Below are 24,296 nucleotides of genomic sequence, written 5' to 3'. Positions count from 1 at the left end.
GGGCCCCGGGGGCCGGGCCGGGGACCGGCAGTGCTGGGCGGGCCGGGGGTGCTCGGCCGGGGCCCCGGGGGCCGGGCCCGGCACCCCGGGGCCCGAGCCGACCCAGGCTGGAGACGCCGTGGGGGGCCAGACTGGGCCGCGCCTCCTCCCCCCACACCTCCCTTACCTGCTTCAGGCTTCCCGCGAATCAAATGTTCGCGGGAAGCAGGGGAGGGAGCGGAGTTGGGGCGGGGACTTTGGGGAAGGGGTGGAGTTGGGGCGGGGCCCCGTGGAGTGTCCTCCTTTTGGAGGCTCAAAATATGGTAACCCTAGAGTTGGGCATCTGAGTGCTAAAGACAAGCACGCTTCTGTAAGCTGTTTTCAGGTAAACTTGCAGCTTTGGAACAAGTTATTCAGACCCTGGGTCTGTGTTGGAGCAGATGGGAGTGTCTGGCTCAGCAAGACAGGGTGCTGGAGTCCTATTCCTGTTTTCCCTGCCAGCTCAGAAGTAGTCTTGGTACATTAGGTAGCAGCTTCCAAGGGGGTTTCTGTGATCCAACTCATCACACATTTCTCAATGCAAGCTAGCAGTCCCTATATACCAAGTCTCCGTGTCAGCCCTCTGAGAGCAAATCAAAGGCCTCAAGGCTGTGGTCAGAGGCAGCTAGCTATAAATTAGAGACAGTCAAGCAATGAAAGAGAATTCACTAAGTTACTATATTTAAAAGATTGCCAGAAACTTGCAGCAAGTAATCAGTGAATTATTTGCCCTGCTGTAGTCATAATATGCTTAACAACTTAAAAAAAAAAAAAAAAAAAGGAGACAGTCATTCTCAGGCTTGAAAGCTACTGATGTTTTACAGCCAGGGAACAGTTAGTTTATGGAGGGGTTGGAGAAGGGAGATTAAAGTTAAACTGACGTCCCCCTTGCAAATAAATTGCTAGTCCAATATAAATATCTCCCAATAAAATAAATGAATAAAGCAAACCAGAGGCTCTGTCTTAGAAAGAGGAACAGCTGGGGGTTTTGGTGCTGGTAATAGTGTCTAGCTAGACTAGTCTATACACATGTAGGATAACTGGCAATTTAATATTTTGGTATCAGAAAGCATAACCCCACTCAGACAGCACATGACAGATTTGAAAGGAAGAACTGCAACCCCCCTCTGTGAAAGTTATTGGTTGGTGAAGTCTGAACAGAAAATGGATCAAAGGCACTTGTCTTGTTGAACGTTGAATCCCAACTGCACTCTGACCCTGCATGGCACACTCAACACAGCTAGCTGAAGGCTTGCCACATACTTCCCGGACTGCTCTATTTCACAATAAAATGTGCTCAGGGTGTTAATTAGCTCCCTAGATTTTTCCCGCAAATCCACCCGTGCTTAGGAGGAAATGGAGAGGAGGAGCTCAGTACAGGCTAATAGCAGAGCTAGAAGAAACAGGAAGAGTTAATGGAGAACACAACACCCCCAGCTGAAGTTTCTTCCCCAACCCCTTCAGTGACATTTTTTTCCACCCTAGGAGCAGGACAAGAGACCCCAGCTAACCAGAAAAAACAGAGAGCAGACAGGCTGTCTGGGATGTTCTCCTCAGGCAATGCTCAGAAGTCAGTTATTTCCACACCTGTTGCCTATTCAGTAAGACAATCGCCTGAAACTACAAAGCAAAGCAAGAAAGTCGAACAGCAAACATGTCACGAGACAGGGAAATATCCATTAGCCCTAGCATTGCAAAGCCAAAAGGCAGCAGCACTTACTACTTCCATGTCTTCTCAGCTGTCCAATACCCATCCGAAGAGCTCAGCTTTGTAGCATATTTTACTTTCACTGTCTCCAGCCAGCGTTTACAGAGATTCACGTCCTCTCGCCCCAGCAGCTGTTAGTAATTACACTGCAGAGCGCTGTAGGAGCCCAGGGAAGGTGGGGCACGCACAATACACCTGAGCACCAGTCTTGCAGCACTCAGCCCTGGCTCCTCCCTGTCCAGTGCCTCAGAGGGGTGGAGTGCAGAATATCTTCACCTGGAGACCGCCCTGCCTCACTCAGATGGACCACCCTGTTCAGAACTTCTAGGATACTGTCATCAGGGCATGGCAGCACAGGGTCATGCCTGGGGCAGTGTAAATTGTATAGCTGTCTATGGCACCTCAGGACCTTCCACAGCCTCAGATTCTGAAGTGGCAAGAAGCAGCACTACAGCTGTGCAACCTGAGCTCTGCAGCAGGGTCATTCACTATGCAACCTTTTGTCTGCCAAATTGAGAAAGCTTATGTGAGGGCAGGGCAGAGACTAGAGGGAGGGGGTTGAAGGCAGGTGGGAAGGGAAGGACTGGACAGGCATGTGGATTGTCTGGGGGCAGGAGTTATCAGTGGTGTATGAGTGAGGTTCCAGGTGCAAAGAGCTTGTGTGTGAGTGGGGGCAAGGTTAGTAATGGGTGTGCAGGGGGCAGGAGGCAGAAGGAAGAGATGGGTTGGGAATGACCAGGAGTGGAGTTCAGGGGTTAGGTGGAAGGTTTCAGTTGGTGTACGGGAAGGGAAGGACAAGATTGAGAGGTAAGAAGGTTCTGGAGTAGTACCCTGATTGGAGAATGGGGGCAGGGGTGGGAAGGTCTACAAGTGAGCAGTAGAGAGTTGGGGGCAGGGTAAGTGACAGGACAAACTAAGTCTCAATAGGTGTCCATACTCCAAGGTGGATCCATTTTCAGACATAGGCTGGCTTGCCACAGTGCAGCACAGTTACCTATCTTCTTGCTGCTGCGGCTAACAGTTTGAAAAAAAGCCAGCAACGTGCTCTGCTCTGTTTAAGAACCTGTAAACCCCTGCCCTGTGGAGCTAACAACCTAAATACTGTTACTGCATTTGCTGAAGGCCTTGGGTTATATCACTACCAACAGGCAGAGTGGTGCCGGAGGAAAGCACTATACCTTCTTATTGCATTTAATTCTGAACCTCAGCAGTGTTCTGTAAATCATTGTTGTCGCCTTTGCCAAAAACTCTTGTATTGTACAAGAAAGCCTTATGATATTTTCTGAGGCATCATATTCTCTATGGGGTTCTCCCCCAGGAGATCTCTCCTCTCCATCCTTGCCCCATGGATGAGCTGTGTAATGATGGGTCATAGCAGTGAGGAGAATTTCTGGAGGGCTGGATTTCAGAAGAGCTGAAAGCCTGCACCTCCAACAGGAGGAGCTGCAGTTTCTCACAACTCTGAAATAAATCAGGCCCCATGTTTGACTTTTGGATCCCCAGGACTCATAAGAACATAAGAGCAGCCACACTGGATCAGACCAAAGGTCCATCTAGCCCAGTATCCTGTCTTCAGACAGTGGCCAATGCCAGGTGCCCCAGAGGGAATAAACAGAACAGGTAATCATCAAGTGATCCATCCCCTGGTGCCCATATTATCTTCCTGTGACCTCCCTCCCCTGCTGCTGGCAGGCACAGAGAGGAGGCATTCCTCTAGGGCAGGGGTTGGCAACCTTTCAGAAGTGGTGTGCCGAGTCTTCATTTATTCACTCTAATTTAAGGTTTCGGGTGCCAGTCATACATTTTAACGTTTTTAGAAAGTCTCTTTCTATAAGTCTATAATATATAACTAAACTATTGTTGTATGTAAAGTAAATAAGGTTTTTAAAATGTTTAAGAAGCTTCATTTAAAATTAAAATGCATAGTCCCCCGGACCGGTGGCCAGGACCCCGGCAGTGTGAGTGCCACTGAAAATCAGCTCACATGCCGCCTTTGGCATGCGTGCCATAGGTTGCCTACCCCTGCTCTAGGGGAAGATTGTCAGGTAAAACATACATGATGCGTAAGTGGGGCACGGAAGAGCAAAAAGAGAACAGGGACTACATGGATCTTCCTGTCCTTCCACCAGGGGTTATGGGTGGTGGGGGTGGGGGGTGCTATGCTATTTCACCCACTGGACTATCTCTGCAATCTCTGCAAATGCTGGTCGTAGGCAGGAACCTTCATCTTGCTTTCCCTACCTCTAGCCAGCACCTGGCTTGGCTATCGATCTCTGGATTTTGATTTTGATGAAGAAAATTATAATAATAATTTGCATTTCTCTAGTGCCTCCTATTGAAGAATCGTAATGCACTTTACAAAGGTTCATTAACTTAGCTATTCAACATTTCTGGGAATGGTGAAACTAGGGTAGAGAGAAGTCAAGTGACTTGTCTAAGGTCACACAAGAAGTCCGTGGCAGAGCCAGGAGCAGACTTTAGCACTTCTGGCCCTCCATCTTGACAACATCATCAGCCTTCCTCTTTCCCGGTCTTTCTTCTGCTTGCTTTTCCTTTTTAAAAATTTATTCGTCAAGATTTTTGTTAACAAATATAACCATTATACAGAAGAAACAAAACCAAAACATTAATTTAAAAGCATAGTGTAGGTAACATATGAAACTATTTTTCATAATCTGTGAACACCACAAAATAGCTAACCAAAGAAGCCCGACAGTCAAGAAAATGCAATGAGGATTTTTTTGCCCCCCAAAAATCCTAATCCTAAGAGGTTTTTTTCTTTAACTGTCAATTCTCCCATAATAAAGCTTTAAAATTCACTACCTGATGGGAGATTTTCTGCCCTGCAAGAAGTATTCTATTGAATTCCTGTAGAAAGACTTTTCCAAACAGACACTGAAATGCTAAAAATTCCAGGACATTAACATTACTTGAATTATCCATCTGCCTTTTTTGCGGGGCGGGGCGGGGGGGGGGGGTCTCTTTCTGCATATGTCTTCACTGCAGTCATAGGTTTTACTGCGGTATGTGTGGACGTACCTGAGCATGGTCTGTACAAGCCCATGTGGTATCCTGGGCCTCTACTCAGCATGGGCTAGCCCATGCTAATAGGCAAGACAAAGAAGCCCCTGTAAGGCCTCACAGGTAGATTAGATATGGGTAGGGTTTTTCAAAATGGCTCTTCAGAGTGGAAGGTTGTCTTGTTCTTTATGTCATAAGCTCACATACACTCAGTTAAGGGTACAGAAGTTTCCTGAAGTGCTGATTCTGCACAAGACATGCAGCCTCCTAATCACAGAGGGCTTTACAGTATTTTAAAAATTTCTTTAAATGGGAACAGAATTCCAGTTGCTCATATTACCCAGGAACGGTGCTTCTCCTTAACTGTTAGACCCCAAATCTCTACTTCCCTTTAATGCCAGACTTCGATTAATGTCATTGGGAATTCCTCATGAGTAAGACAAGCAGGATTTGCTTGTAGAACCTCCTAGATATATAGGGTGGGATTTTTAAAAGTGTTCAGCATTAGCCAAGCTTTACCCCTAGTGCTGTCGGTTATAAAACTCCCACTGGCTGCAATAGCAGTAGAGTTTGGCCATCATTGAACACATCTGAAAATCCCACCCTATATATCTAGGAGGTTCTACATTTGTAGGGATAAATCCTGCTTGTCTGACTCATGCAGATTTCCCCAGGACATTAGCATCTCTGCTTTAGTACTTCACCTGAATGCATCGTGCCTTTTGTATTGCTAACTTCTTACCACAGTCCCCTTTGGTATCCAGTGCAAACTATTTTTGCATAAAGAAAGAGGTGTGTCAGTCAATCTCAAAGTGAGATGGTTTAATCAGTATGTGAATTCTGTGTGTTGCTCCCACCACTGCCGTTTAATACTAGGTAACTGCAACATTTTCTTGTCAGTCATATATGTCAGTATGTTCTGCAGCTGTCCATTGGGGCGTGCAAGGTCAGATCCTGCAGTCCTTCCTCCCCCACAGACAAAACTCCCAGCTTCAAGGTGCACAGCCCAAGCCATGGAAAGATTTGGTTGTAAAATACCACCTACACCACACAGACCTGGGAGGATCCATTAACTAATTACTGCTTGTAAAGTGTTATGCAGGTGCTAAGTACTTATCAGTTTTATCCATTTTACTGAGGAGTAAATGAATGCACAGCAAGACCAGTTATCACTGAATTGGGACTAGAAGCCAGATGCCCTGAATCTATCCTGTGCTCTTATCCTTGGACATCTCCCTATTTCTATTCCATGGTTCTCTGTCAGGCCTTTTCTTTTACACAAATCCTTTCCTTTTTATCAGTAGGAAGAATGAAGGGTACAGCTATTGTATTTCATCAGTCCACCAGTCCTATCCATTATAAATCAGACAGCAAGTCTACTCCTCCTCAAACATAAATAAGCGCCATCAGAGAGATGACAGCAGACATTTCCCCTGAGGGAAAGAGCTTCTTCCTTCTCACCAGGTAGCAGAGCTTAGTAAAAACAAACATCCTCTCTAAACAAGTCCAAACGTATTTCATAGCGAGGTATCTCCCCTTCTTAGGCCTTGGCTACACTCAGGACTTCCCAGCGCTGCCACGGCAGCGCTGTGAAGCGTGAGTGTAGTCGCGCCGCCAGTGTTGCAAGAGCTCTCTCGCAGCGCTGTAAGTACTCCACCTCTCCGAGGGGAGTAGCATGCAGCACTGCAGGTTCTGATTACACTGGCGCTTTATAGCGCTGTACTCGCTGCGCTCGGGGGGAGGGGGTGTTTTCACACCCCTGAGCATAGCAAGTTGCAGCGCTGTACAGCGCCAGTGTAGCCAAGGCCTAAGTGAGCGATTTATCAGAATCCTAGGGACATGCCAGACTTCTGTTATCACGGGACATATCTTCCCTAGAGAATAGCCTAAAGGGTTCTGTCTTTTGTCTCAACACTGAGCCAATTTTCTTCAGAGCAGATTTCCCAAGGAAAAGACCGGTTAATCTAGCAATAAGAGAATTAATGGCCTCAGCACTCATGAACTCTCTTTTCCTTTTTAACTGATTGGCTACTGTTATCTTTCCCAGTGAGAGCAGTCCATGTTCTCCTTAAGCCCACAGAACGCACATCACAGAAGAGAATTGACCGGGCTGTACAGTAGTGGTTAACACAGGAGTGGGAAAACTAAGGCCCGCGGGCTGGATTCGGTCCCTCAGGGCTTTGGATCCGGCCCGCAGGATTGCCCCCCATGATGCTGCAGGCCCCGTGCCGCTCTCAGAAGTGGCCCTTGGGGGGCGGGAGGGCAAAGGGCTCCATGTGTGTTGCCCTTGCCTCCAGGCACCACCCCCCGCAGCTCCCATTGGCCAGGAATGGGGAACCCTGGCCAATGGGAGCTTCAGGGGAGGTACCTGGCAAGGGCAGCGCACGCAGAGCCCTCTGCGCCGCCCCCCTCCCCGGGGCCACAGCGCTTCCTGGAACGGCACAGAGACAGGGATAGGGCAGGCATGCAGGGAGCCTACCCTGGCCCCGGTGAGCACCGCTGCCACCCCGGAGCCACTCTAGGTAAGCAGCGCTGGGCCAGAACTCGAACCTCTCCTGCACCCCACAACTCCCTGCCCTAAGCCCCCTGCCTGCACCTCATACCCCTCCTGCAGCCAAACTCCCTGCCTTGAGCGCCCTCATGCACCCCAACCCCCTGCCCTGAGCCCCCTGCTGCACCCTGCACCCCTGTGCACCCCAACCCCCTGCCCTGAGACCCCTGCAGCACCCTGCACCCGTGCACCCCAACCCCCTGCCCTGAGCCCCCTGCTGCACCCCACACCCCTGCCCTGAACCCCCTCATACACCCCGCACTCCTCCTCTGCCCCAATCCCTTGCCCTGAGCCCCTTCCTGCACACTGCACCCCCCCACACACCCCTCACTCACTCCTTCACCCCAACCCCCTGCCCTGCATACAATTTCCCCACCCAGATGTGGCCCTCGGCCCAAAAAGTTTGCCCACCTCTGGGTTAACACCTACTCAGCTAAAAGTGATCTTGCAATGTGACAGCAACTTTGGGACGTTCATATTTATGAACAATATGCAGATTGTATCCCTATGTGCCAGTAGATGGCACTCTTTGTATGTACTATAGACAGAGACTGCTTCTGGGGTACAACTCTCAACAATAATCCGCTTTGAGACTGCAGTACCCTGCCCTTTAATTTATTTTTGAAATCGGAGTAAATCCATTTCTCTCTGTTCTTCATAAACCTCATTTCAGCCTTGCTGAAAACTGTGCATCAGCTAGAAGGAAAGCCCTGACTCCATTCATTCAGGACAGGCTGAGTTTAATGGCACCAGTACGCCTGAGTGGGTGCGGGCTGGGCTACTGCAGCAGATACTGTGGCATTTAGTGGTTGGCCATACAGGCTGCTGGATGTTCCGAAGTTGCTTAGGCTGTGAGACATATTTCCACAACATTAAATCATGCAGCATTTGCTAGGCTCTTCAGGAGCTTGTGTGAAGTTTTTAGGGTGGAACACTGTACACTGGTCTTAGTGAAAACAAAAAAAACCCGAAGTGGGCTGTAGTCCACGAAAGCTTATGCTCTAATAAATTTGTTAGTCTCTAAGGTGCCACAAGTACTCCTGTTCTTTTTGCGGATACAGACTAACACGGCTTCTACTCTGAAACCAACATATTATTGTACATGTTAGTTTGAGCCAGTAGCAAGGTGCTTATTAGCTGCATCTTGCCCTTAAGGTTGGTTGAGCATAACACCCATTATATGCCTTTCTTTAGTACTAAAGTCTTCTAAAAGGCAGAGTAGAGTCATTGATAAACCAGAGAGATGTATCACCCCATTGTTTTAATTACAAGCTTTATTTGCTGCTACAGTTTGATCAATGCAATGAAGGCAAACTCAGATTTGTGTTCATGTGAAACCAAGTGTTTCTTCTCAGCAGCAGCATATCCTTCAAACCAGTACTCTGCTCAGATCACACAGCCTAAGAGCTAATGAAGAATAGGAGAGAACATTACAAATATATTGTAGATTTGTGCTGACAATGAAAGGAAATTATCTAGAATTTAGTGCCTTGCGGATCAAAACACTTGAGACCAAGGAGCAGAGAGCAAAATTAGGTATAAATGCTGTGAAACATACCTCGCTGTGCATCTGTGAAGGTATGTTTACTCCTTGCCCCAAAACCTCTTCTGCATGGATGGGGTTCCCTAGATCCAGAAAGGATGGATGGGACCAGGACAGGGGAGGACTGGAGACACTTTCCACTCCAATGTTCTCTTAGAAACCTTGAAGGGCAGTGGCAGTGCAGAGGCCGATGGGAGAGTCAGGTGCACCTGGAGTCTAAAGGCGGAAAGTGGAATGGCAGATCACAGAGAGGTGAAAGGCTTCAGGTCCATCAAGAGAGAGGCAGGGCCAGAAGACCACCTTTTGGGGAGTGTGGAAGCAGTAGGAGGAGCTAGCTGGCACCATCAGCGGGAGAGGATTATGGAAACAGGCCCAAGATAAGAGCAAGAAGGGCTAACGTGGAACAGAGCCCGCCCACAACATTTTGGTACCTGAGGCGGGGAGCTCAGATGACGCCCCAATGCCCCCTCGCTTGGGCCAAAACTTTGAAAGGTCTCAATTCTGCCTTCTTCCTGTTCTACTCCTCTCATGGTACAACTCTGCTACGTACCTCAATAAAGGAGCACTAACAACTTAAAATGCCTTGTTCAAAAATTTTAAGTAACACTTAACTTTCAAACGCCTGAATAGCAAATGTAACTTTTTGTCTGCATAGTAAACACTGGCATTTTTATCTGTTTGAATAATCAAAATGGTGCTTTCCGTGCCTTCTTGGTTGCAAAGATTTGAACTGCTTCCTGAAGGTCAACAGTCTGGGCCAGCTCATGCTCTTTTGAGATGGTTGCAAGTCCAACCAGCCTCTCCTGTGTCATTGTGGAGCGTAGATGTGTTTTTATTAACTGCCGCTTGGAGAAGCTGCGTTCTCCACTGGCAACTGTTATAGGAAATGTTAGAAGTATGCACAGAGCAACAAAAGCATTTGGAAAGAGGGTGGTCATCTTATTTGTGCACATATATTCCAGAACAGCCTTTAGAGTTGATCCTGCTGAAATGTATCTTGGAAGGGCTTTCAGTTCATAACCTAAATCACTCGCATCAATATCGCGCATGTCATCATGTGTCAACACTGTCTCTAGTGCCCTGCATTGCTGGTGTAGGTCTTCTTCAGGTATAGTGAGGAGTTTTGGAATATCATACAACATCCCAAATATACTGCTGTGTTCCTTGAGCTGCATGAAACGTTCAACTGACTGTATTGCACAATCTAGCACCTGGTTAAAGAATTCAACTTTGAATTATTGTTTGGGGTCTCTTATGGGATTATCCTGTGCCTCATAATCAAAATGTCTTCTTTGGGCACTCTTGTATTCTTGAATGGGTGGGAAAATAGCATCAGTGTGAAGTTCCTCTGCCAACATCTGTGCACTCTTCAGAACGTTTTGAAATCCCTCATCTGACTGGTAAGACTGGAGGTATGACTTTGCTTTGTCCAGTTGTTCCATTGCTCCAGATATATCAAGGTCAACATCTTGAGTCTCTTGCTTACAACGTTTATTTCAAACAGTATGTCAAGCCACAACACTAAGCCACACAGAAATTTGAAGTTGCAGAGATAAAGGAAGAAGGAGGCACGTGTCAGGACCCTAATTGGTCCCTGGGTGATCGCTATTTCCCACCACCCAACACAGATGTAATGAGGTTGGATAGTGCCCATATAAGAAACATTAAAACTACTGATTATTTCTTAAAAAGGGTTTTTAATGACTTTTGACTATAAAGGCAACACAGAAAAAATAAGAAAAGCAAGAATAAAGATCAACACTGAATAAGGATTAATATAAATGGCAAGTTATACTGAAGACAAGCACAAGTGCATATAAAGTTATTATTCATTAGCTATTTACTACTATTCTTAACACCATAGAGTACATGTAAAGTTATTATTCATTAACTACTTACTATTATTCTTAAAACTATAGTATTGATACAACTTGAGATTAATTTAGCTCGAGCAACCAGACTTCTTTACTTCATAAACTTATACTGCATTCGTCTGAAAATACCTTACCCTTCAGTTCACCATTTTCCGCACTGGCTAGGTACAGTCGACAAGTGCACGTCCCTGGATTCAGGGGGTGTGGATCAGGTTTGCCTTATGACCGATACACACATGCAGTCCCATGCCTTCATACTTTTTATCTGATCTGTTGGCTGTGTCTTAAAATAGACCAGCCAATTATGGTTAGCCAAACCTTTAATGTGGTTAGTGTTGTCGCTTTGACTGTATAATTTATGCTTACTTATTTCCCTGTAGCCAATTATTTTGAATGTGGGTTAGTCAACCTGTGCCTGGGTGCACAACTTATCTCGCTTTATAGGAGTCAGCATACCGTGATATCTGGTTGCAGTGGGTTTTGACCACAAGTCTTAGCTTACTTCTGCAAAGCTTGCCCTTTTCACCTCTGCAAAGCGGAAGTTTGAGGCCTGACATTGACAATACCTTTGTTCATTTTAATCTTGGCAATACTTTTAATCACAGAAGTTATGTATGTTTCTGGTGATTCTGCTACTGTTCTCCCATGAACAGTTCCTGTCATAGCATTATCCTCCATAATGGCAACTATGGCATCATCTATCTTCCCAATTTGGTGTTTGATAGGCTTTATCGCCTACACTCGACTTTCCCATCGTGTGGCACTCAGTGGTTTCAGTGTCAGAGAGGATGTCCCTAGATGTTGATTCAAAATTTGCCTTCAATGAGTTGATGCAAAGAAAAATACATAGATGCTTTGAATTACATTAAAAAATTCAGCAGCCTCACTAGAAGTTGATGCTGCATCACTGACCGCAAAGTTCAATAAATGAGAACTGCATGGGACAAAAAAATCTTGAGGGTTTAACTTTCGGATCTGTGTCTGCACTCCTCTGTTCTGTCCTCTCATGTTGGCACCATTATCGTAGCCCTGACCTCTCATGTCAGCTATTGCAATTCCCGTATCTTCCAGCTTTTTAAGAAGCACATTTGTCAAACAAGCTCCTGTACTATCATCAATGTCAATAAGTTCTAGAAAATGCTCTGACAGTCACCATTGCAGGGACATTTTCACTAGGTTCTGTTGTTGTTACAAAACGCACCATTAAAGTCATTTGTTCCGTATGGCTGATGTCAGGTGTGCAGTCCAGAATAACAGAGTAATATCTTGCTGACTTCAGATCTGCCACAATCTTCTGTTTGACTGTTGTTGCCAGTAACTGTATGATCTCATTTTGAATTGGTTTTCCAAGGTCGTGGTGTGTGTACATTTCTTGGGTGGTAACTCTTCTTAGATGCTCTTGGAGTACAGCATCAAACTCAGCCATCAGCTCCACAATTTTAAGGAAGTTTCCATTGTTTGGCACATACTGCTGATCTGAAGTGCCACGCAGTGCTAGGTTTTGGGAATCAAGCATTCTCACAATGGCAATGAGCCTTTTCAGAACATTTTGCCAATAAAGGGACTCTCTGATGCAATCTTCTCTTGATGCTGATCATCTGTGGTGGCCTTTAACCTTAGTCTCATCTCAAGTTCTTTCCACCTATGGAATGCTTTCTGGTGATTTGCTGCCTTCTCATGGCATGCCAGATTTCTAGCCAGATTTTTCTAGTCCTTTGTTCCTGTAGAACCCAATGTGGCTGGAACATTAGACTGGAAGAGTTTGCAACAAAAACAGTATGCAGCATTCTGGGTTTTTGAGTACATAAGCCATGGCCTCTCCACTTCGTCACCATTGGGGATTTCACGCCAGTAATGTGTTGGATGGAAACTTCTATTTTCATTGTCTTTGGGGAACATGAAGTTTTTCACTTGCTGTGGCCCATGCAGCACAAGGAAGTCCCTCAGGCTACTGCTCAAGTGGGTCCATAGTCCTGGATCACCTAGACTTAAGGAACTAAACTCAGCAGCAGCTGTTTCTTGTGCCTCCACCACACTCTTCTCTGATCTACACTTTTCTTCAGGAATGTGCATGGTTACATCCGTTTGAGATGGAGATATGGATGCTGCAGTAGCTGCCAGGTTAGTTGTACTCTGACTAACGGGAAGATCAGACATCTCCTCACCACTCACATCCTCACTGGGGCTGGAAGGCTCACCGTGAACATTTGTGTCTATATATCTCAGGAGAGCTCCTCCCTGCTTAGATAGAAAAGCTTCCTTTGCTTTCTTTTTTCTGAATGCTGCCCCAGAGGGGCGTTTTCTTCTTTCACTCATGACTGCTGGTCTGTGCCAGCTATAGTGGCTCTCAACACTCAATTGAAGGGGACAAATAAGCAGGCTGGTAGCAGGGCCTGAGTGAGGGAAGATATCAGCATCTTAAGGGCCTAACTGGCTCCTACTACTTCAGTTGACTGCCTGTTCTCCTCAAGTGGGTTCAGGGAAGCAGCAGGAAACAGGAAGCTCCCTGAGACGCTGGTGTTAATCAGTCCAGGCACCTGGGGATGCTCGAGAGGTACATAAGAGGCTCCTCCTCCTCTCTCTCCCTGCAGCTCCTGCTGCTTTCTGTTATTCCCTCTCACCTTTTCTCCTGCCTGCCTGTTATGTCTCTTGTGCCCTCCTTCCTCCAGCACCGCACTCCACCATCTCTGTGCCTCTAGAGCAGAGAGAATACATATGCACCAGCAGCAGACAATTGGGTTCTAGTGGCACCCCCCACCCCCAATCTGGCACCTGAGGTGGCCGCCTCAGTTTGCCTAATGGTAAGGTCAGTCCTGATGTGGAACAAAGCGGGCGGCTGATGAAGGGAGTGGGTGTTATGAAAAGGGTGAAAAAACAAAGAGGTGTGTGTGTTGCAACCTGTTGAGCTAGGAGTATTCCTGGTGCACCTCAAGAGTTGTGTGTCAGTCCCAAAGAGTTAGTCAGAAAATAGTAGCATAAATGCTGCTTAATGGTGCAAATGAATAATCAAATCAGCTGTGACATTCAAACTCTGGATTTTTTTAAATATAGAAGATTCCAAAGAGAGATTAAAAGAATTAGAAATACAGAAGAATTGCAAGAGAATTTCAGTGGTAAAACTGTATTTTTAAGTCTTATAAAATATTTTCAGGCTTTTTTGTTTGCACGGCGTCTCCTCTTAATTGGGCAGGCGCTTAATGGAGATGATAGGTGGGACAACCCAAGGGGCAATCTAACACTTTTATTAATGTGGCTGTAGTAAGAGGAGGCCCTGAGATATAAACCCTTATCAGAGGCCCAAGATGAGGCCTGAACTAAAGTAATGGTCAAGACTTTGCTAACATAAAGCAAAGTTAAGCTGTGAGCCAGAGGCAGGCCCTGCTCACAGAAGCTGGCAAGGAAAAGGGCTGATGTTGCATAAATATATATTCACCTAGCAAAGTTAAAGTATAAACATGGTACCAAAACACACTACACTGGAACATTCCACAGATAACATGGAAGAGGCCGACCCATCCCAATGACAGGGCCAAAAGGGGAATATGATGGATGGAGTTGTTTTGTTCGAGCCAACATGTACAAGGTGAGAGGCAGCACCTTACTACATAGTGGGGTTGTACCTTGCTGCGTGAAGGAGTTGCACCTCAATACATCAGGAGTGATGTGTAACTTGTTTGTAACTGTGTATAAGAATGCATCCCTGAGTGGATATCTTTGTCTCCATCTAGTACCTTGCAACAGGGTGCCCTACCATCTGGAAATTTTGGGTGAGTGAGAGTTTTGGCCTTAACATTTTGCAAACTTGGGTGCACACAGTTAGGCATGTTTGCACTGGCTTGGATGGCTCTCCAGCATGCTCCCAAAACAGGAGCATAGCAGTTTCTCAGGGTATAAACCAAAGCTTCAGATAAGGAACCCTCCCTGTCTACGTACAAATGAAATCAGAATGAAAGCCCTTTTCTGGGGACCAGTCAGGAAAGCACAATCTCCCTGAGTCTGAGAGAGAAAAGACAAGACAAGCCACTCCTTATTTTCTATCTCCTGTTATACATGTTACTTAGGCCCACTAGGTTAAGAAGCTCCTGTTCCGTCTGTTCCCCAGACACTTAACAGCTCATATTCTTGTTCCAAACGAGCAGCAGGCCTGACACAAAAAAGAAGAGGTTTAACCCGTGGCTCTGCCTAGGTTACCTTGGCCCAGCTACACAGGCCGAGGAGGCAAATGGTTAGGTACCTCATGACACATGTAAATTTCTAATGAGGCACCTAAAAACAGCCTCTTTTTCAGAGATGATGACATAGGTTTGTTTGGATACCCTGGTGCCTCAATGCCATGATGATGGCTGCATAAAAACTGCCAGTCAATAGGCCAGTCAGCCAGAATCTATGAATTCCCCAAAGTTCAGTGGTTACCAAGAATACAGCTCTGGACTAGTGATGGACCTGAACTAAACACCTCACATTGAAACACCCCAGAACTTCGAAGAAATTTGGAACCTGTGTTGACAGGACTGACTTTAAAACATAACTCACATTTAACTATATGTACTGAGCAGCATCAGATTCTAACAGGCTGAAACTGATCCTCAGTGCAGTGTCTTTATGATGAACAGACTGGTGTCAAGATACCCTTTTTATTAAGAGAACTATGTACAGAAATGATTTAACAAACTTGCTGCTGCTCTGTGTAGCTGCATCCTGCAACTGCCCTGTGCTGGGCTTCTTTGTTAATGTCCCAGCACAAAGCATGTCAACAGAAACCAAAGTCTGCATAAAGAGTGTACATGAAGTGTAGCATCTCTACTCTTCCTGGAGGCCTTGCTGTATACCACACTCTGCAGAGGGCGAGCTCAAAGCCTGTGCATCACTTACCCCTCATGTAATGCTACCCAGCTAAAGTGGTGCAGAGCCTATTGCTAAAGTCACTTTCAGAGAGGGATCATTCCTACTAAACCAAGCTTCTAGTTATTTCCATAGAAAGGTATTCTATTGCATTTTTGTCCACTAGAGGGAGTGCTAGGCTCATCTGTCTACCTCAGGGTTTAGAATCATGGTAGCTGTTTAGCTATTTTAGAGGTTTGCAGCTTTACTGATCTTAAAAGTAGACAATGTAGATGATGATCGTTTTCTACTTGTTCAATTAAAAATTATTTGTCAGTCCAATCAAAGTTATCACATGATTAATTTCAGAAATTTTAAGAGGAGCTCTATTCAGGCATCGTAGGAAGGGCAATGAAAAACCCCCAATTAAAAAAAAAAAAAACAGACTTCTTTAGCTTTGTCTTTTATCTATCCAAGTATCTGTTGTAGGTATTACTAAGGGACTGGTTGTCATAATATGGTCCTGATCCATCGAGGCACCTAAGCATCTTTAAGCTTTAAGAATGCAAGAAGTCCCGTTGCATGAAAAGGACTATTCATGTCTTTAAAGTTAAACATATGCTTGGATGGATCACATACTGTGGGCATGAACCAAAGCCCATTGAAGTCAATGGAGAACTATACCTCCACTATTAGACTCCTCACTTGTTGAATCCCATAGAGATCAATTCTTTCTGGTCCTTTTCAATAGCTATACGCAACCACTAGAGAAAATGATCAGGCAACTGGAATCAAGTACCAGCAAAATGTAGAGGGGACACAGCTCTACTTATCCTTCATCCATACAATCACACCACTACCACCAAAATGGCCCAGCGACTGGACAAGATCAGTCCATGGACAGAACAGTTGGCTGAAGCTGAACCTAAATAAACGGAGGTGATGGTGATGGGCAAAAGAAAGCCTTTTGAAGAGTTAGCAGCCACAGTGCAGTCTGCTTGCATTGAAGGTACACACATTGGTCAATATAGTCTATACTTTAGAACTCTTGGATTCCTCACTGAGGCTATGCTCTCATATAGCAACATCTGTGAACAACACTTTCTACCATCTCCAGTTGGCTAGGAGACTGCATCCTAGCCTGACATTATTCACACCTTTGTCACCTCTTGGGTGGACTATTGCAATGCGATATACCTGGGCATGAAGCCTTCAGTGCTTAGGAAACTCCAACTAAAAGAGAACACTGCAGCATATCTCCTCAACAACACAGGCTATCATGATGTCAGAAACTGAGAAATGGATGGTCAGGCCTAGTGATTGGAGCATCGGTGGTCCAGCCTAGCAGTCGGGCCTGGGGTTGGAGCAGGAATCAAGAACGGGGTTGGAACAGGAACAGGCACAGGGTGGGGCTGGAACAGAAGCAGCAGGGGATATTCTCTCTGAGGTAGCAACGTTGAACAGACTGGAATGGCTGCTCTCCTTGGGAGTCTATATCCCTGGCCTTGGGGTCACCTGGTTAGACCTTTGCCTGGGGACTGGCTGAGTGCTGGTTGATTGACATGGAGCCCTCAAATAATCAGGCTTAGGAATGACTCAGCAGGCTGTGGGATGACTGAGCAGCACTTGTCAGGCTCAGAGACGACTCATTGCATGCAGGCCCATCAAACCTGTTCTCCACCCTGTACACTGGCTTTCCATAGGATATTGAATTAAGTTCAAAGTCTCAGTCCTTAGCTTCAAGGTGCTCCATAGCCTGGGCTCAAGATATTTAAAAGGCCACCTAAAGCTTTGGGATGAAGACCACAGTTGACAACTCTGTTCCTCTGGCACAGTGGAACTCTCAACAATAAAGGTAAAGCTCAATCGCATGGAAGGCAAAGGTAAAACTTTCGCGGGGTCCAGTCTGAGACTATAGAATGAACTCCCCCAGGAACTAAGGTCCATCACAAATTCATCACCTTCCACTCTAAGTGCGAGGCACGTTTATTTGACTTTGCCTTCTCTAACATTAATACATAGCAACGTGCATACAAAAAACAACACCACACAACCCTACCACCAGAAGACACTTCACTGCATACAATTCTCCTCCTGGGGAGAAAATGAGAACACAAACATGTGACAGATGTTAGGCACATTGCATAATGCACTACTGGAAAGCACTCAGTTACTACAGTGATGAGTGTGGCATAGGAACTAGAAAAGAAGTGGACTTCAGTGGTCTTTGGATCAGGTCCTAAATTAGCATCATATTCAGGAATTAAGATTTATAGTATTAAAAATAGTGTACCTCAAAATGTCAATGAAAAAAAAAAAGTATGCGAAGGGTAGTTCTCTCAAAGTATCTGATTCCTTATAGTTGAAGAGATTTGAATACAGGAAAAAATGTAACCATAAAAGTGCTAGTTCTAAATTGCTGCACAGAAATTTAATGTTCGTTAGTGTGATAATTATACCATAAGCCCCGGCTTTTGTAAGCTTATTGTTCAATACAGCTGTCTTACCATATATGGCATTCAGGTGATATTTACAAGATCGATGGTTTCTGCATGCAGAAATTAATTCCAGTGCTTGTGGATAAGACACTGTAGTATTCATGACTGAGCTGGAGACCTGTTGAAGTGAAACAAAATACCGTACTATATTGTTATCAGTGAGGAAAAAGAATGATTCCCTCATGCAGCTTGAGCAAAACATTAAGAAAGTAGAGATGCAATTCACACAAGAGCCATCCAAATCTATTCAACTGGAACAGAACAGCAAGGAACGCGTGTGACCAAATTTGTTTACACTGAGCTAATCTGCCTTTGATTTTAAGTACACAAGGGCTTTAAATGAAAAGTTATAAGGCTTCTAATTAAATGCTGGCAATACAGACTACCTCAACTTCAGGAAAAATTGATTTGGAATAAAAATATTAACATAGTGCCTGATTCAAAGCTTCAATTGAAACCACTGGGAGCTTTTCTACTGACTTCAACAGGTACAGAATCAAGCACATAGAAGACTCTCAAATGGGGGTTAGGCTTTTATTCCCATTGATCCAGCTCATTGTTTTGACCCAATCTGAAGCTCTGGGGATACTTTCCTGAAGTTAGACGCACAATTTATACCATCTAACGCATTGCCAGCATTTCAAGCAAAGAGGTTCAAAAAATTAGAAGCAGAGATCAGACAAGTTCAATTCATACTGTTATAAATGGAACCATAACATACATATAATCTCACTTTCGGTATAGAACACCTTGGAAAGCATTTCTTTAATTTCACCTCTAACAGGATGTGCATTGCTTTACTGCTTAAATCTCTCCATATCAAGTCCCCCCTCTAATAAAATAAATAAATGACCAAGCCCAGCAGTTAGACATTGTTGATGTGCCAGATTGCACAAACCAGCCCAGCCTTATTTCTAGGGGACATTCCACAAATAACTTTCAATATATATGGGATGTTTCTGATCTGTTATCTTGAAAGAAAAAAAAAGTAGCTTTAAAGCTTCTATAATCTCATGGAGACGTCATTTGACTGTGCAAAGCAGCCATTTATATTAAAGGTCATCAGAACTTTGGGCTGCAGACAGATTTGACAGCTGGGTTCACAGAGCATATAGAACAGAACAGAATTTTAGATTTCAGCTGCACCTTTTTCGTCCCAGATCACTTTAGAAAACAAAGATTTAGATTCCAGTGATGCAGTGACTGCATAGGCAAACCCGACAACCATTATGAGTCAGGCAATAACTCACCCACATCCTTGGACTCTGGAAACTATTTTATTGAGACAGGCAATGGAGAAAAATGAATTGCCATTACCTTTAGTATTCCTTATAGTGCATGGCACTTTTTGTTCCCTGTAACAGAATTCTACAATATTCAATTTGCTATACTGCCAAACTTCCCCACAGTTAATTTTAGTTAACAAAAAATTACATACAAGTTACAAAATTAAATAAAATCAGAATCCCTCTCCCACAAAATTAGTCAGAGTGCCTGAGGTTGGTCCAATGATCATTTCACTGATAAGACTTATTTGACTTTAATGTGTAAATAGAAACTTGGTTAAATATATTCCCTTGCCTAATATCTGGGAATTTGTTTCAAAAAAGGCAATGACCTTCAGAATGCATCTTGGGCCCCTGTGATTTGATTTGTGCTTTTGTCAATGATTTACAGTATTCTGCAATGCTCAGAATCTGGAGGTTTTTCTATTCTACCCATCAGCACTGGAACCAAAGGGTCTCCAAGCCAAAGGAAAAACTTGTTTTCAACTATTTTTTATGAAATTTTTACATATGTAAAAGAAATGTGGTGGAGCTTGAATGAAGTTTCTCCTCTGATTCTCTTGATAGCCTATCTAATATGTCAGGATACAGTAACAGCACATAGTGCGGTAACAGGATTGCCTTCCCAGAGGTAAGTCTATCTCCATATAATTTAAGATACAGCTTTACATTACTGTCTATCTGGCTAGCCTATCAATTCAGTCTCAAATGGAGGCATATGGGCACTGTTATCTATAAACAGCTACCAGAAAAGAATATTGGCAATCATCCAAATAATGGTCTAGTAATTGGCGTTTCTTGTTATATGCACTGTTTGTATGTACTTTATTCTTTTAAGGGAGAATATTCATTTATTTTAAATTTACTGTGCTATATTTGTGCACTTTGGGTTGCTATCTCCTCGAACAAGCTTTATTTATAATTAATATTTTGCTTGCAATTGTAGTGTTTGCAACACTACAATTATTTCATATTTACGATTTGAATGTTTAATCAACATTATTTGATTTGCTTAACATTCAAATAATGAATTAAATGGGAATTATATATGTCTTTATATTTATTTCCCATTTTATATCTCATTATGAATGTCATTTTGGCTTCAAAAAGGAATAAACAAGTGACATTTCTTTAAAGAAAACAGTTTTATGATAGAAAAAAGATTGGATTTTTCTGCAGTTGTTAATTGCAAACTTGTTTTAAAGGCAAATATGATTTTGAAGGCTCAAAAAAGGTATCAGTGATAATTGGAACATGGAAGCAGGGAGGACATAGAAAGAAAAAAAAATGCTTGGCAGAGATACATTTAATTACGAAGGCTTACTCTGGTAATCCCTTTTGAAAGTGAACAAAGCAGAGATTTTTGATGTTTGATGAACTTATCAAACAAGGCAGAATAATGAAGAGGTAAAATTTTAAAAGCTAGGTGAAGGTGAGCCAATTAAATACTTTATGAAGTGCTGAAGAATATAGCCACCAAGGATATAGGATATAGCTACTGTCAGGATGAACATGTATGTTTTCCAGAGTGTTCTGTCTTCAGGTTTCTGGTGTTTGTCTGCAGATCCAGGGTGTTTTCATCTAGCACACTGATCTGTATCCATAGGCTCCTTTGCCGAGCTTGTGTGTTTCATTTAGTATTCTCTCTTCTCAAGCTTCCGATGAATCCCTAATGTACCCCGTACCTCCTCTAATGATCAGTGTTTCTCTTTGGACCATAGTTTCTTAAGTAAAACAGATTGCTCATTAGTTAATCGCCCAAAATAATCATCATGCTGAGGGTTAGAAATAAACCCACAAAATGTGTTTTGAGCTAAGGCAGACACAGATATTTTGGTACGGTACTCCACAACACAAAACACTGCTTTATGCAAATACAAGTTGTGAGATTGAAGGGCAAATGCTCATAAGTACTGCTGTGGGGGGTGAGACAAATATTTTACTGGTGCTATGTATGAACTTCTTTGAGGATCTGATCCAAAGTTGAAGTCAATGAGAGTCTTTCCGTGCACTTTAATGGCCTTTGGATTAGGCTTACAGAGAATTTTTTTTTTTTTTTACTCCTTACGTGGCTAAAACTCCCTTTGAGGACAATGAGAGTTTTCCTTGAGTAAGAAGTGAGTGAGGAGTCTTGTACAAGGCCCTTTATGCCACAGCCTTAATAGTTGTTGAGTGTCGTGTAGTGTACAGTGCATTTCAACAGTATCATTAAATTAGACTGTAAAATTATAAAGCGGATTCCATATACTCACACGGATATTGTTTGGTTGTGTTATCAAAACACTGGGGGAAATTACTGGTTGGTGTAAATGTGCCGAGCTCTGTTGACTTCAGTGGAGTTTCACTTATTTATACCAGAAGAGGATTTGACCCTTGGGCTTTAGAGATTTGAATTGTTATTCTCCTCTCAGTTATACCGATAAAAATCCAGTGTAATACACTGATGGCAAAGGGATTTCACAGGCATAAGGAAGGGTAGAATTTAGCCCAATCACATTTAGAATTGTATTGACATGGTTTCATTCCATCTATGCATTTCAGAATCATTTCCAAATTTCCATTAATGTTTTTAAACTCTATTTTGACACTGGAATGCCATGTTCATGCACTTGCAATGACATTATCTTGACAATTTTGGGGTGAGATGTGAGAGGAAAAGCAAAAAGTGGATTTCACTCTAAACTTTTATATTTTTGCCATTCCTCCACTTCGCTACAGATTATTTTGCTTTCTTTTTCCTTAATGTAGTAGTTGCACCTTATCCGTTTGCAATACCCTCTCCTACTGTATCTTCTGTTTCTATTATATACATAGCCTCTGTCAAGGCTGTATCCCCACTTTGAACTTTAGGATACAAATGTAGGGGCCTGCATGAAAACTTCTAAGCTTAACTACCAGCTTAGCCCTGGTCCACTGCCACCATTTCCAATGGATTCCCTCCCTGGGAAGCCTTGAAAAACCTTCACCAATTCCCTGGTGAATACAGATCCAACCCCTTTGGATCTTAAAACAAGGAGAAATTAACCATCCCCCCTCCTTCCTCCCACCAACTCCTGGTGAATCAAGATCCAAACTCCTTGGATCTTAAAACAAGGAAAAATCAATCAGGTTCTTAAAAAGAAGGCTTTTAATTAAAGAAAAAGGTAAAAATCATCTCTGTAAAATCAGTATGGAAATTAACCTTACAGGGTAATCAAACTTAAAGAGCTCAGAGGACTCCCCTCTAGTCTTAGGTTCAAAGTACAGCAAACAAAGATAAACACTCTAGTAAAAGGTACATTTACAAGTTGAGAAAACAAAGGAAAACTAAGACGCCTTGCCTGGCTATTTACTTACAAGTTTGAAATAGGAGAAACTTGTTTAGAAAGATGTGGAGAACCTGGATTGATGTCTGGTCCCTCTCAGTCCCAAGAGCGAACGCACAACCAAAACAAAGAACACAAACAAAAGCCTTCCCCCCCTCAAGATTTGAAAGTATCTTGTCCCCTTATTGGTCCTTTAGGTCAGATGCCAGCCAGGTTACCTGAGCTTCTTAACCCTTTACAGGGAAAAGGATTTTGGAGTCTCTGGCCAGGAGGGATTTTATAGTACTGTACACAGGACAGTTGTTACCCTTCCCTTTATAGTTATGACAGCCTCCACCTTAAAATTTCCTCACATTAATTATATGCTTTCCTTTACAAATTGTCCTCAAAAGAGACTTCAAGGTCAAAATGCTGCTTGTTATTTTTACTTGGATTTTCAGTGTGAATTCAAATCAGCTTCCTCTTCCATTTCCAGCATTCTGTTTCTGAGCATCTTCTAGAACATGGGTATAATCCATTATTAATTAGGAGCTTAATGGGTGTTGTAAAAACCAAACATAATCACATACACCGTACTGGAAAAGGATGTAATCTATTGGTAGAGCAGGAAACAGGAGATCAAGACATCCAGTTCCTGTTTTTGCTTCTGCCACTGGCAAATTCTATTGGTCAGATTTTTGGCTGGTGCAACCTGGTCTAGCTTCAATGACCCTCAGTGCAGTTACACTGATTTATACCACCTGTGGTTTGGATCCAACTCTCGCCAGCAAAAGTTTCTAGTTTTCTCTAAAATCTGTGCTTCTACGGAAAATGGATATGATTTTCCTGCTGCTTGGCTCCACAGCTATTACCTCTTCTTAAAACTCTGCTCCAAAACTTAGGCCGGTATCATTTAATCTCTTCAGAAGAACCAGCAGAGATGTCAATACCCCGGCTCCTGTGAACTGTCAGCTAAGCCAGTGGTCAGAATGGACTGGTTGCTTTCCTTGCCAAGAGAAAAAAGTAAGTCTCAACCATAATGTATTCACTTATCTTCAGATGGGTCTGTAATGAGCATGTACACAGATTAATTGTATGTATTATGCATATTCATAGTTTCGGAAACATCCAGTAAACTCATCCAAATATGATAAACATTCTCTTGTATTAGAAACATGGGGCCTGAGTCTCCTGTTGCTTACGCTGGTGTAAATTAGGAATAATTAAATTTTAGCCAAAAGTGTTACTAAGGTGCAAAACTGGTGCAAAGGAGAGAAGAATCAGGCCCGCAATATTTGGCTAATAGTTTTCTTCTTTATCTAGCTGGGTTTTCATTGAATTTCTGTTGACTCAATGTAAATATTCAGATATAGAAACACTTTGAAAAGCATTCGTTCATCAGCTCTGTTTACTCTGATTTTTGTATCATTTCACGTGTTTCTTCACAATTATTAAGTATTGGTCATAACTTCTATTTTCCACTTGTATTGTAGCTGGAAACCAAGAGGCCAAGCATATGGAATGAGTGGGAAAGGAAGAGCCATACTCCAAATGGAGTTGTTCTTCCTTTTCTTTTTGTTCAGTTTGATAGGGAGCAGCATCCACCATTAATCAGCCACAAATGCTGTGCGCCTTTCAGGATCTCAGTTGTGACTTTTGTTTGTCTGCATCTGATATTCCTATAGCTCACAC

General features: G+C 43.5%; 2 protein-coding genes across 6 annotated transcripts in view; one reads left to right on the top strand and one right to left on the bottom strand.

Moving 5' to 3' along the window:
- Positions 1-18,159, bottom strand: part of FYB2 (FYN binding protein 2) — a 65,422-nt gene extending 47,263 nt beyond the window's left edge. For 2 of the 4 annotated variants that reach the window (XM_034779216.1, XM_034779218.1), the window contains exon 1: positions 1,739-1,887. In XM_034779216.1, the coding sequence (XP_034635107.1) occupies positions 1,739-1,747 (9 nt within the window). In that variant the 5' untranslated portion in view covers positions 1,748-1,887. Of the gene's footprint in view, positions 1-1,738; positions 1,888-18,043 lie in introns of those variants that run through there. The other 2 variants (XM_034779215.1, XM_034779217.1) reach the window with 2 other exon arrangements.
- A 1,549-nt stretch (positions 18,160-19,708) lies between these two features.
- Positions 19,709-24,296, top strand: part of C8A (complement C8 alpha chain) — a 43,549-nt gene continuing 38,961 nt past the window's right edge. The window contains exons 1-2 of one of the 2 annotated variants that reach the window (XM_034778622.1): positions 19,709-19,951; positions 23,507-23,627. In XM_034778622.1, coding sequence (XP_034634513.1) covers positions 19,842-19,951; positions 23,507-23,627 — 231 coding nt within the window. In that variant the 5' untranslated portion in view covers positions 19,709-19,841. The remainder of the gene's footprint in view (positions 19,952-23,506; positions 23,628-24,296) is intronic. The other variant, XM_034778623.1, reaches the window with a different exon arrangement.

This window comes from Trachemys scripta, chromosome 8 (assembly GCF_013100865.1).
Source record: "Trachemys scripta elegans isolate TJP31775 chromosome 8, CAS_Tse_1.0, whole genome shotgun sequence".
Taxonomy (NCBI): domain Eukaryota; kingdom Metazoa; phylum Chordata; order Testudines; family Emydidae; genus Trachemys; species Trachemys scripta.
Note: the sequence above shows the minus strand (reverse complement) of the source record. Positions and strands in the feature narration are given on the sequence as shown.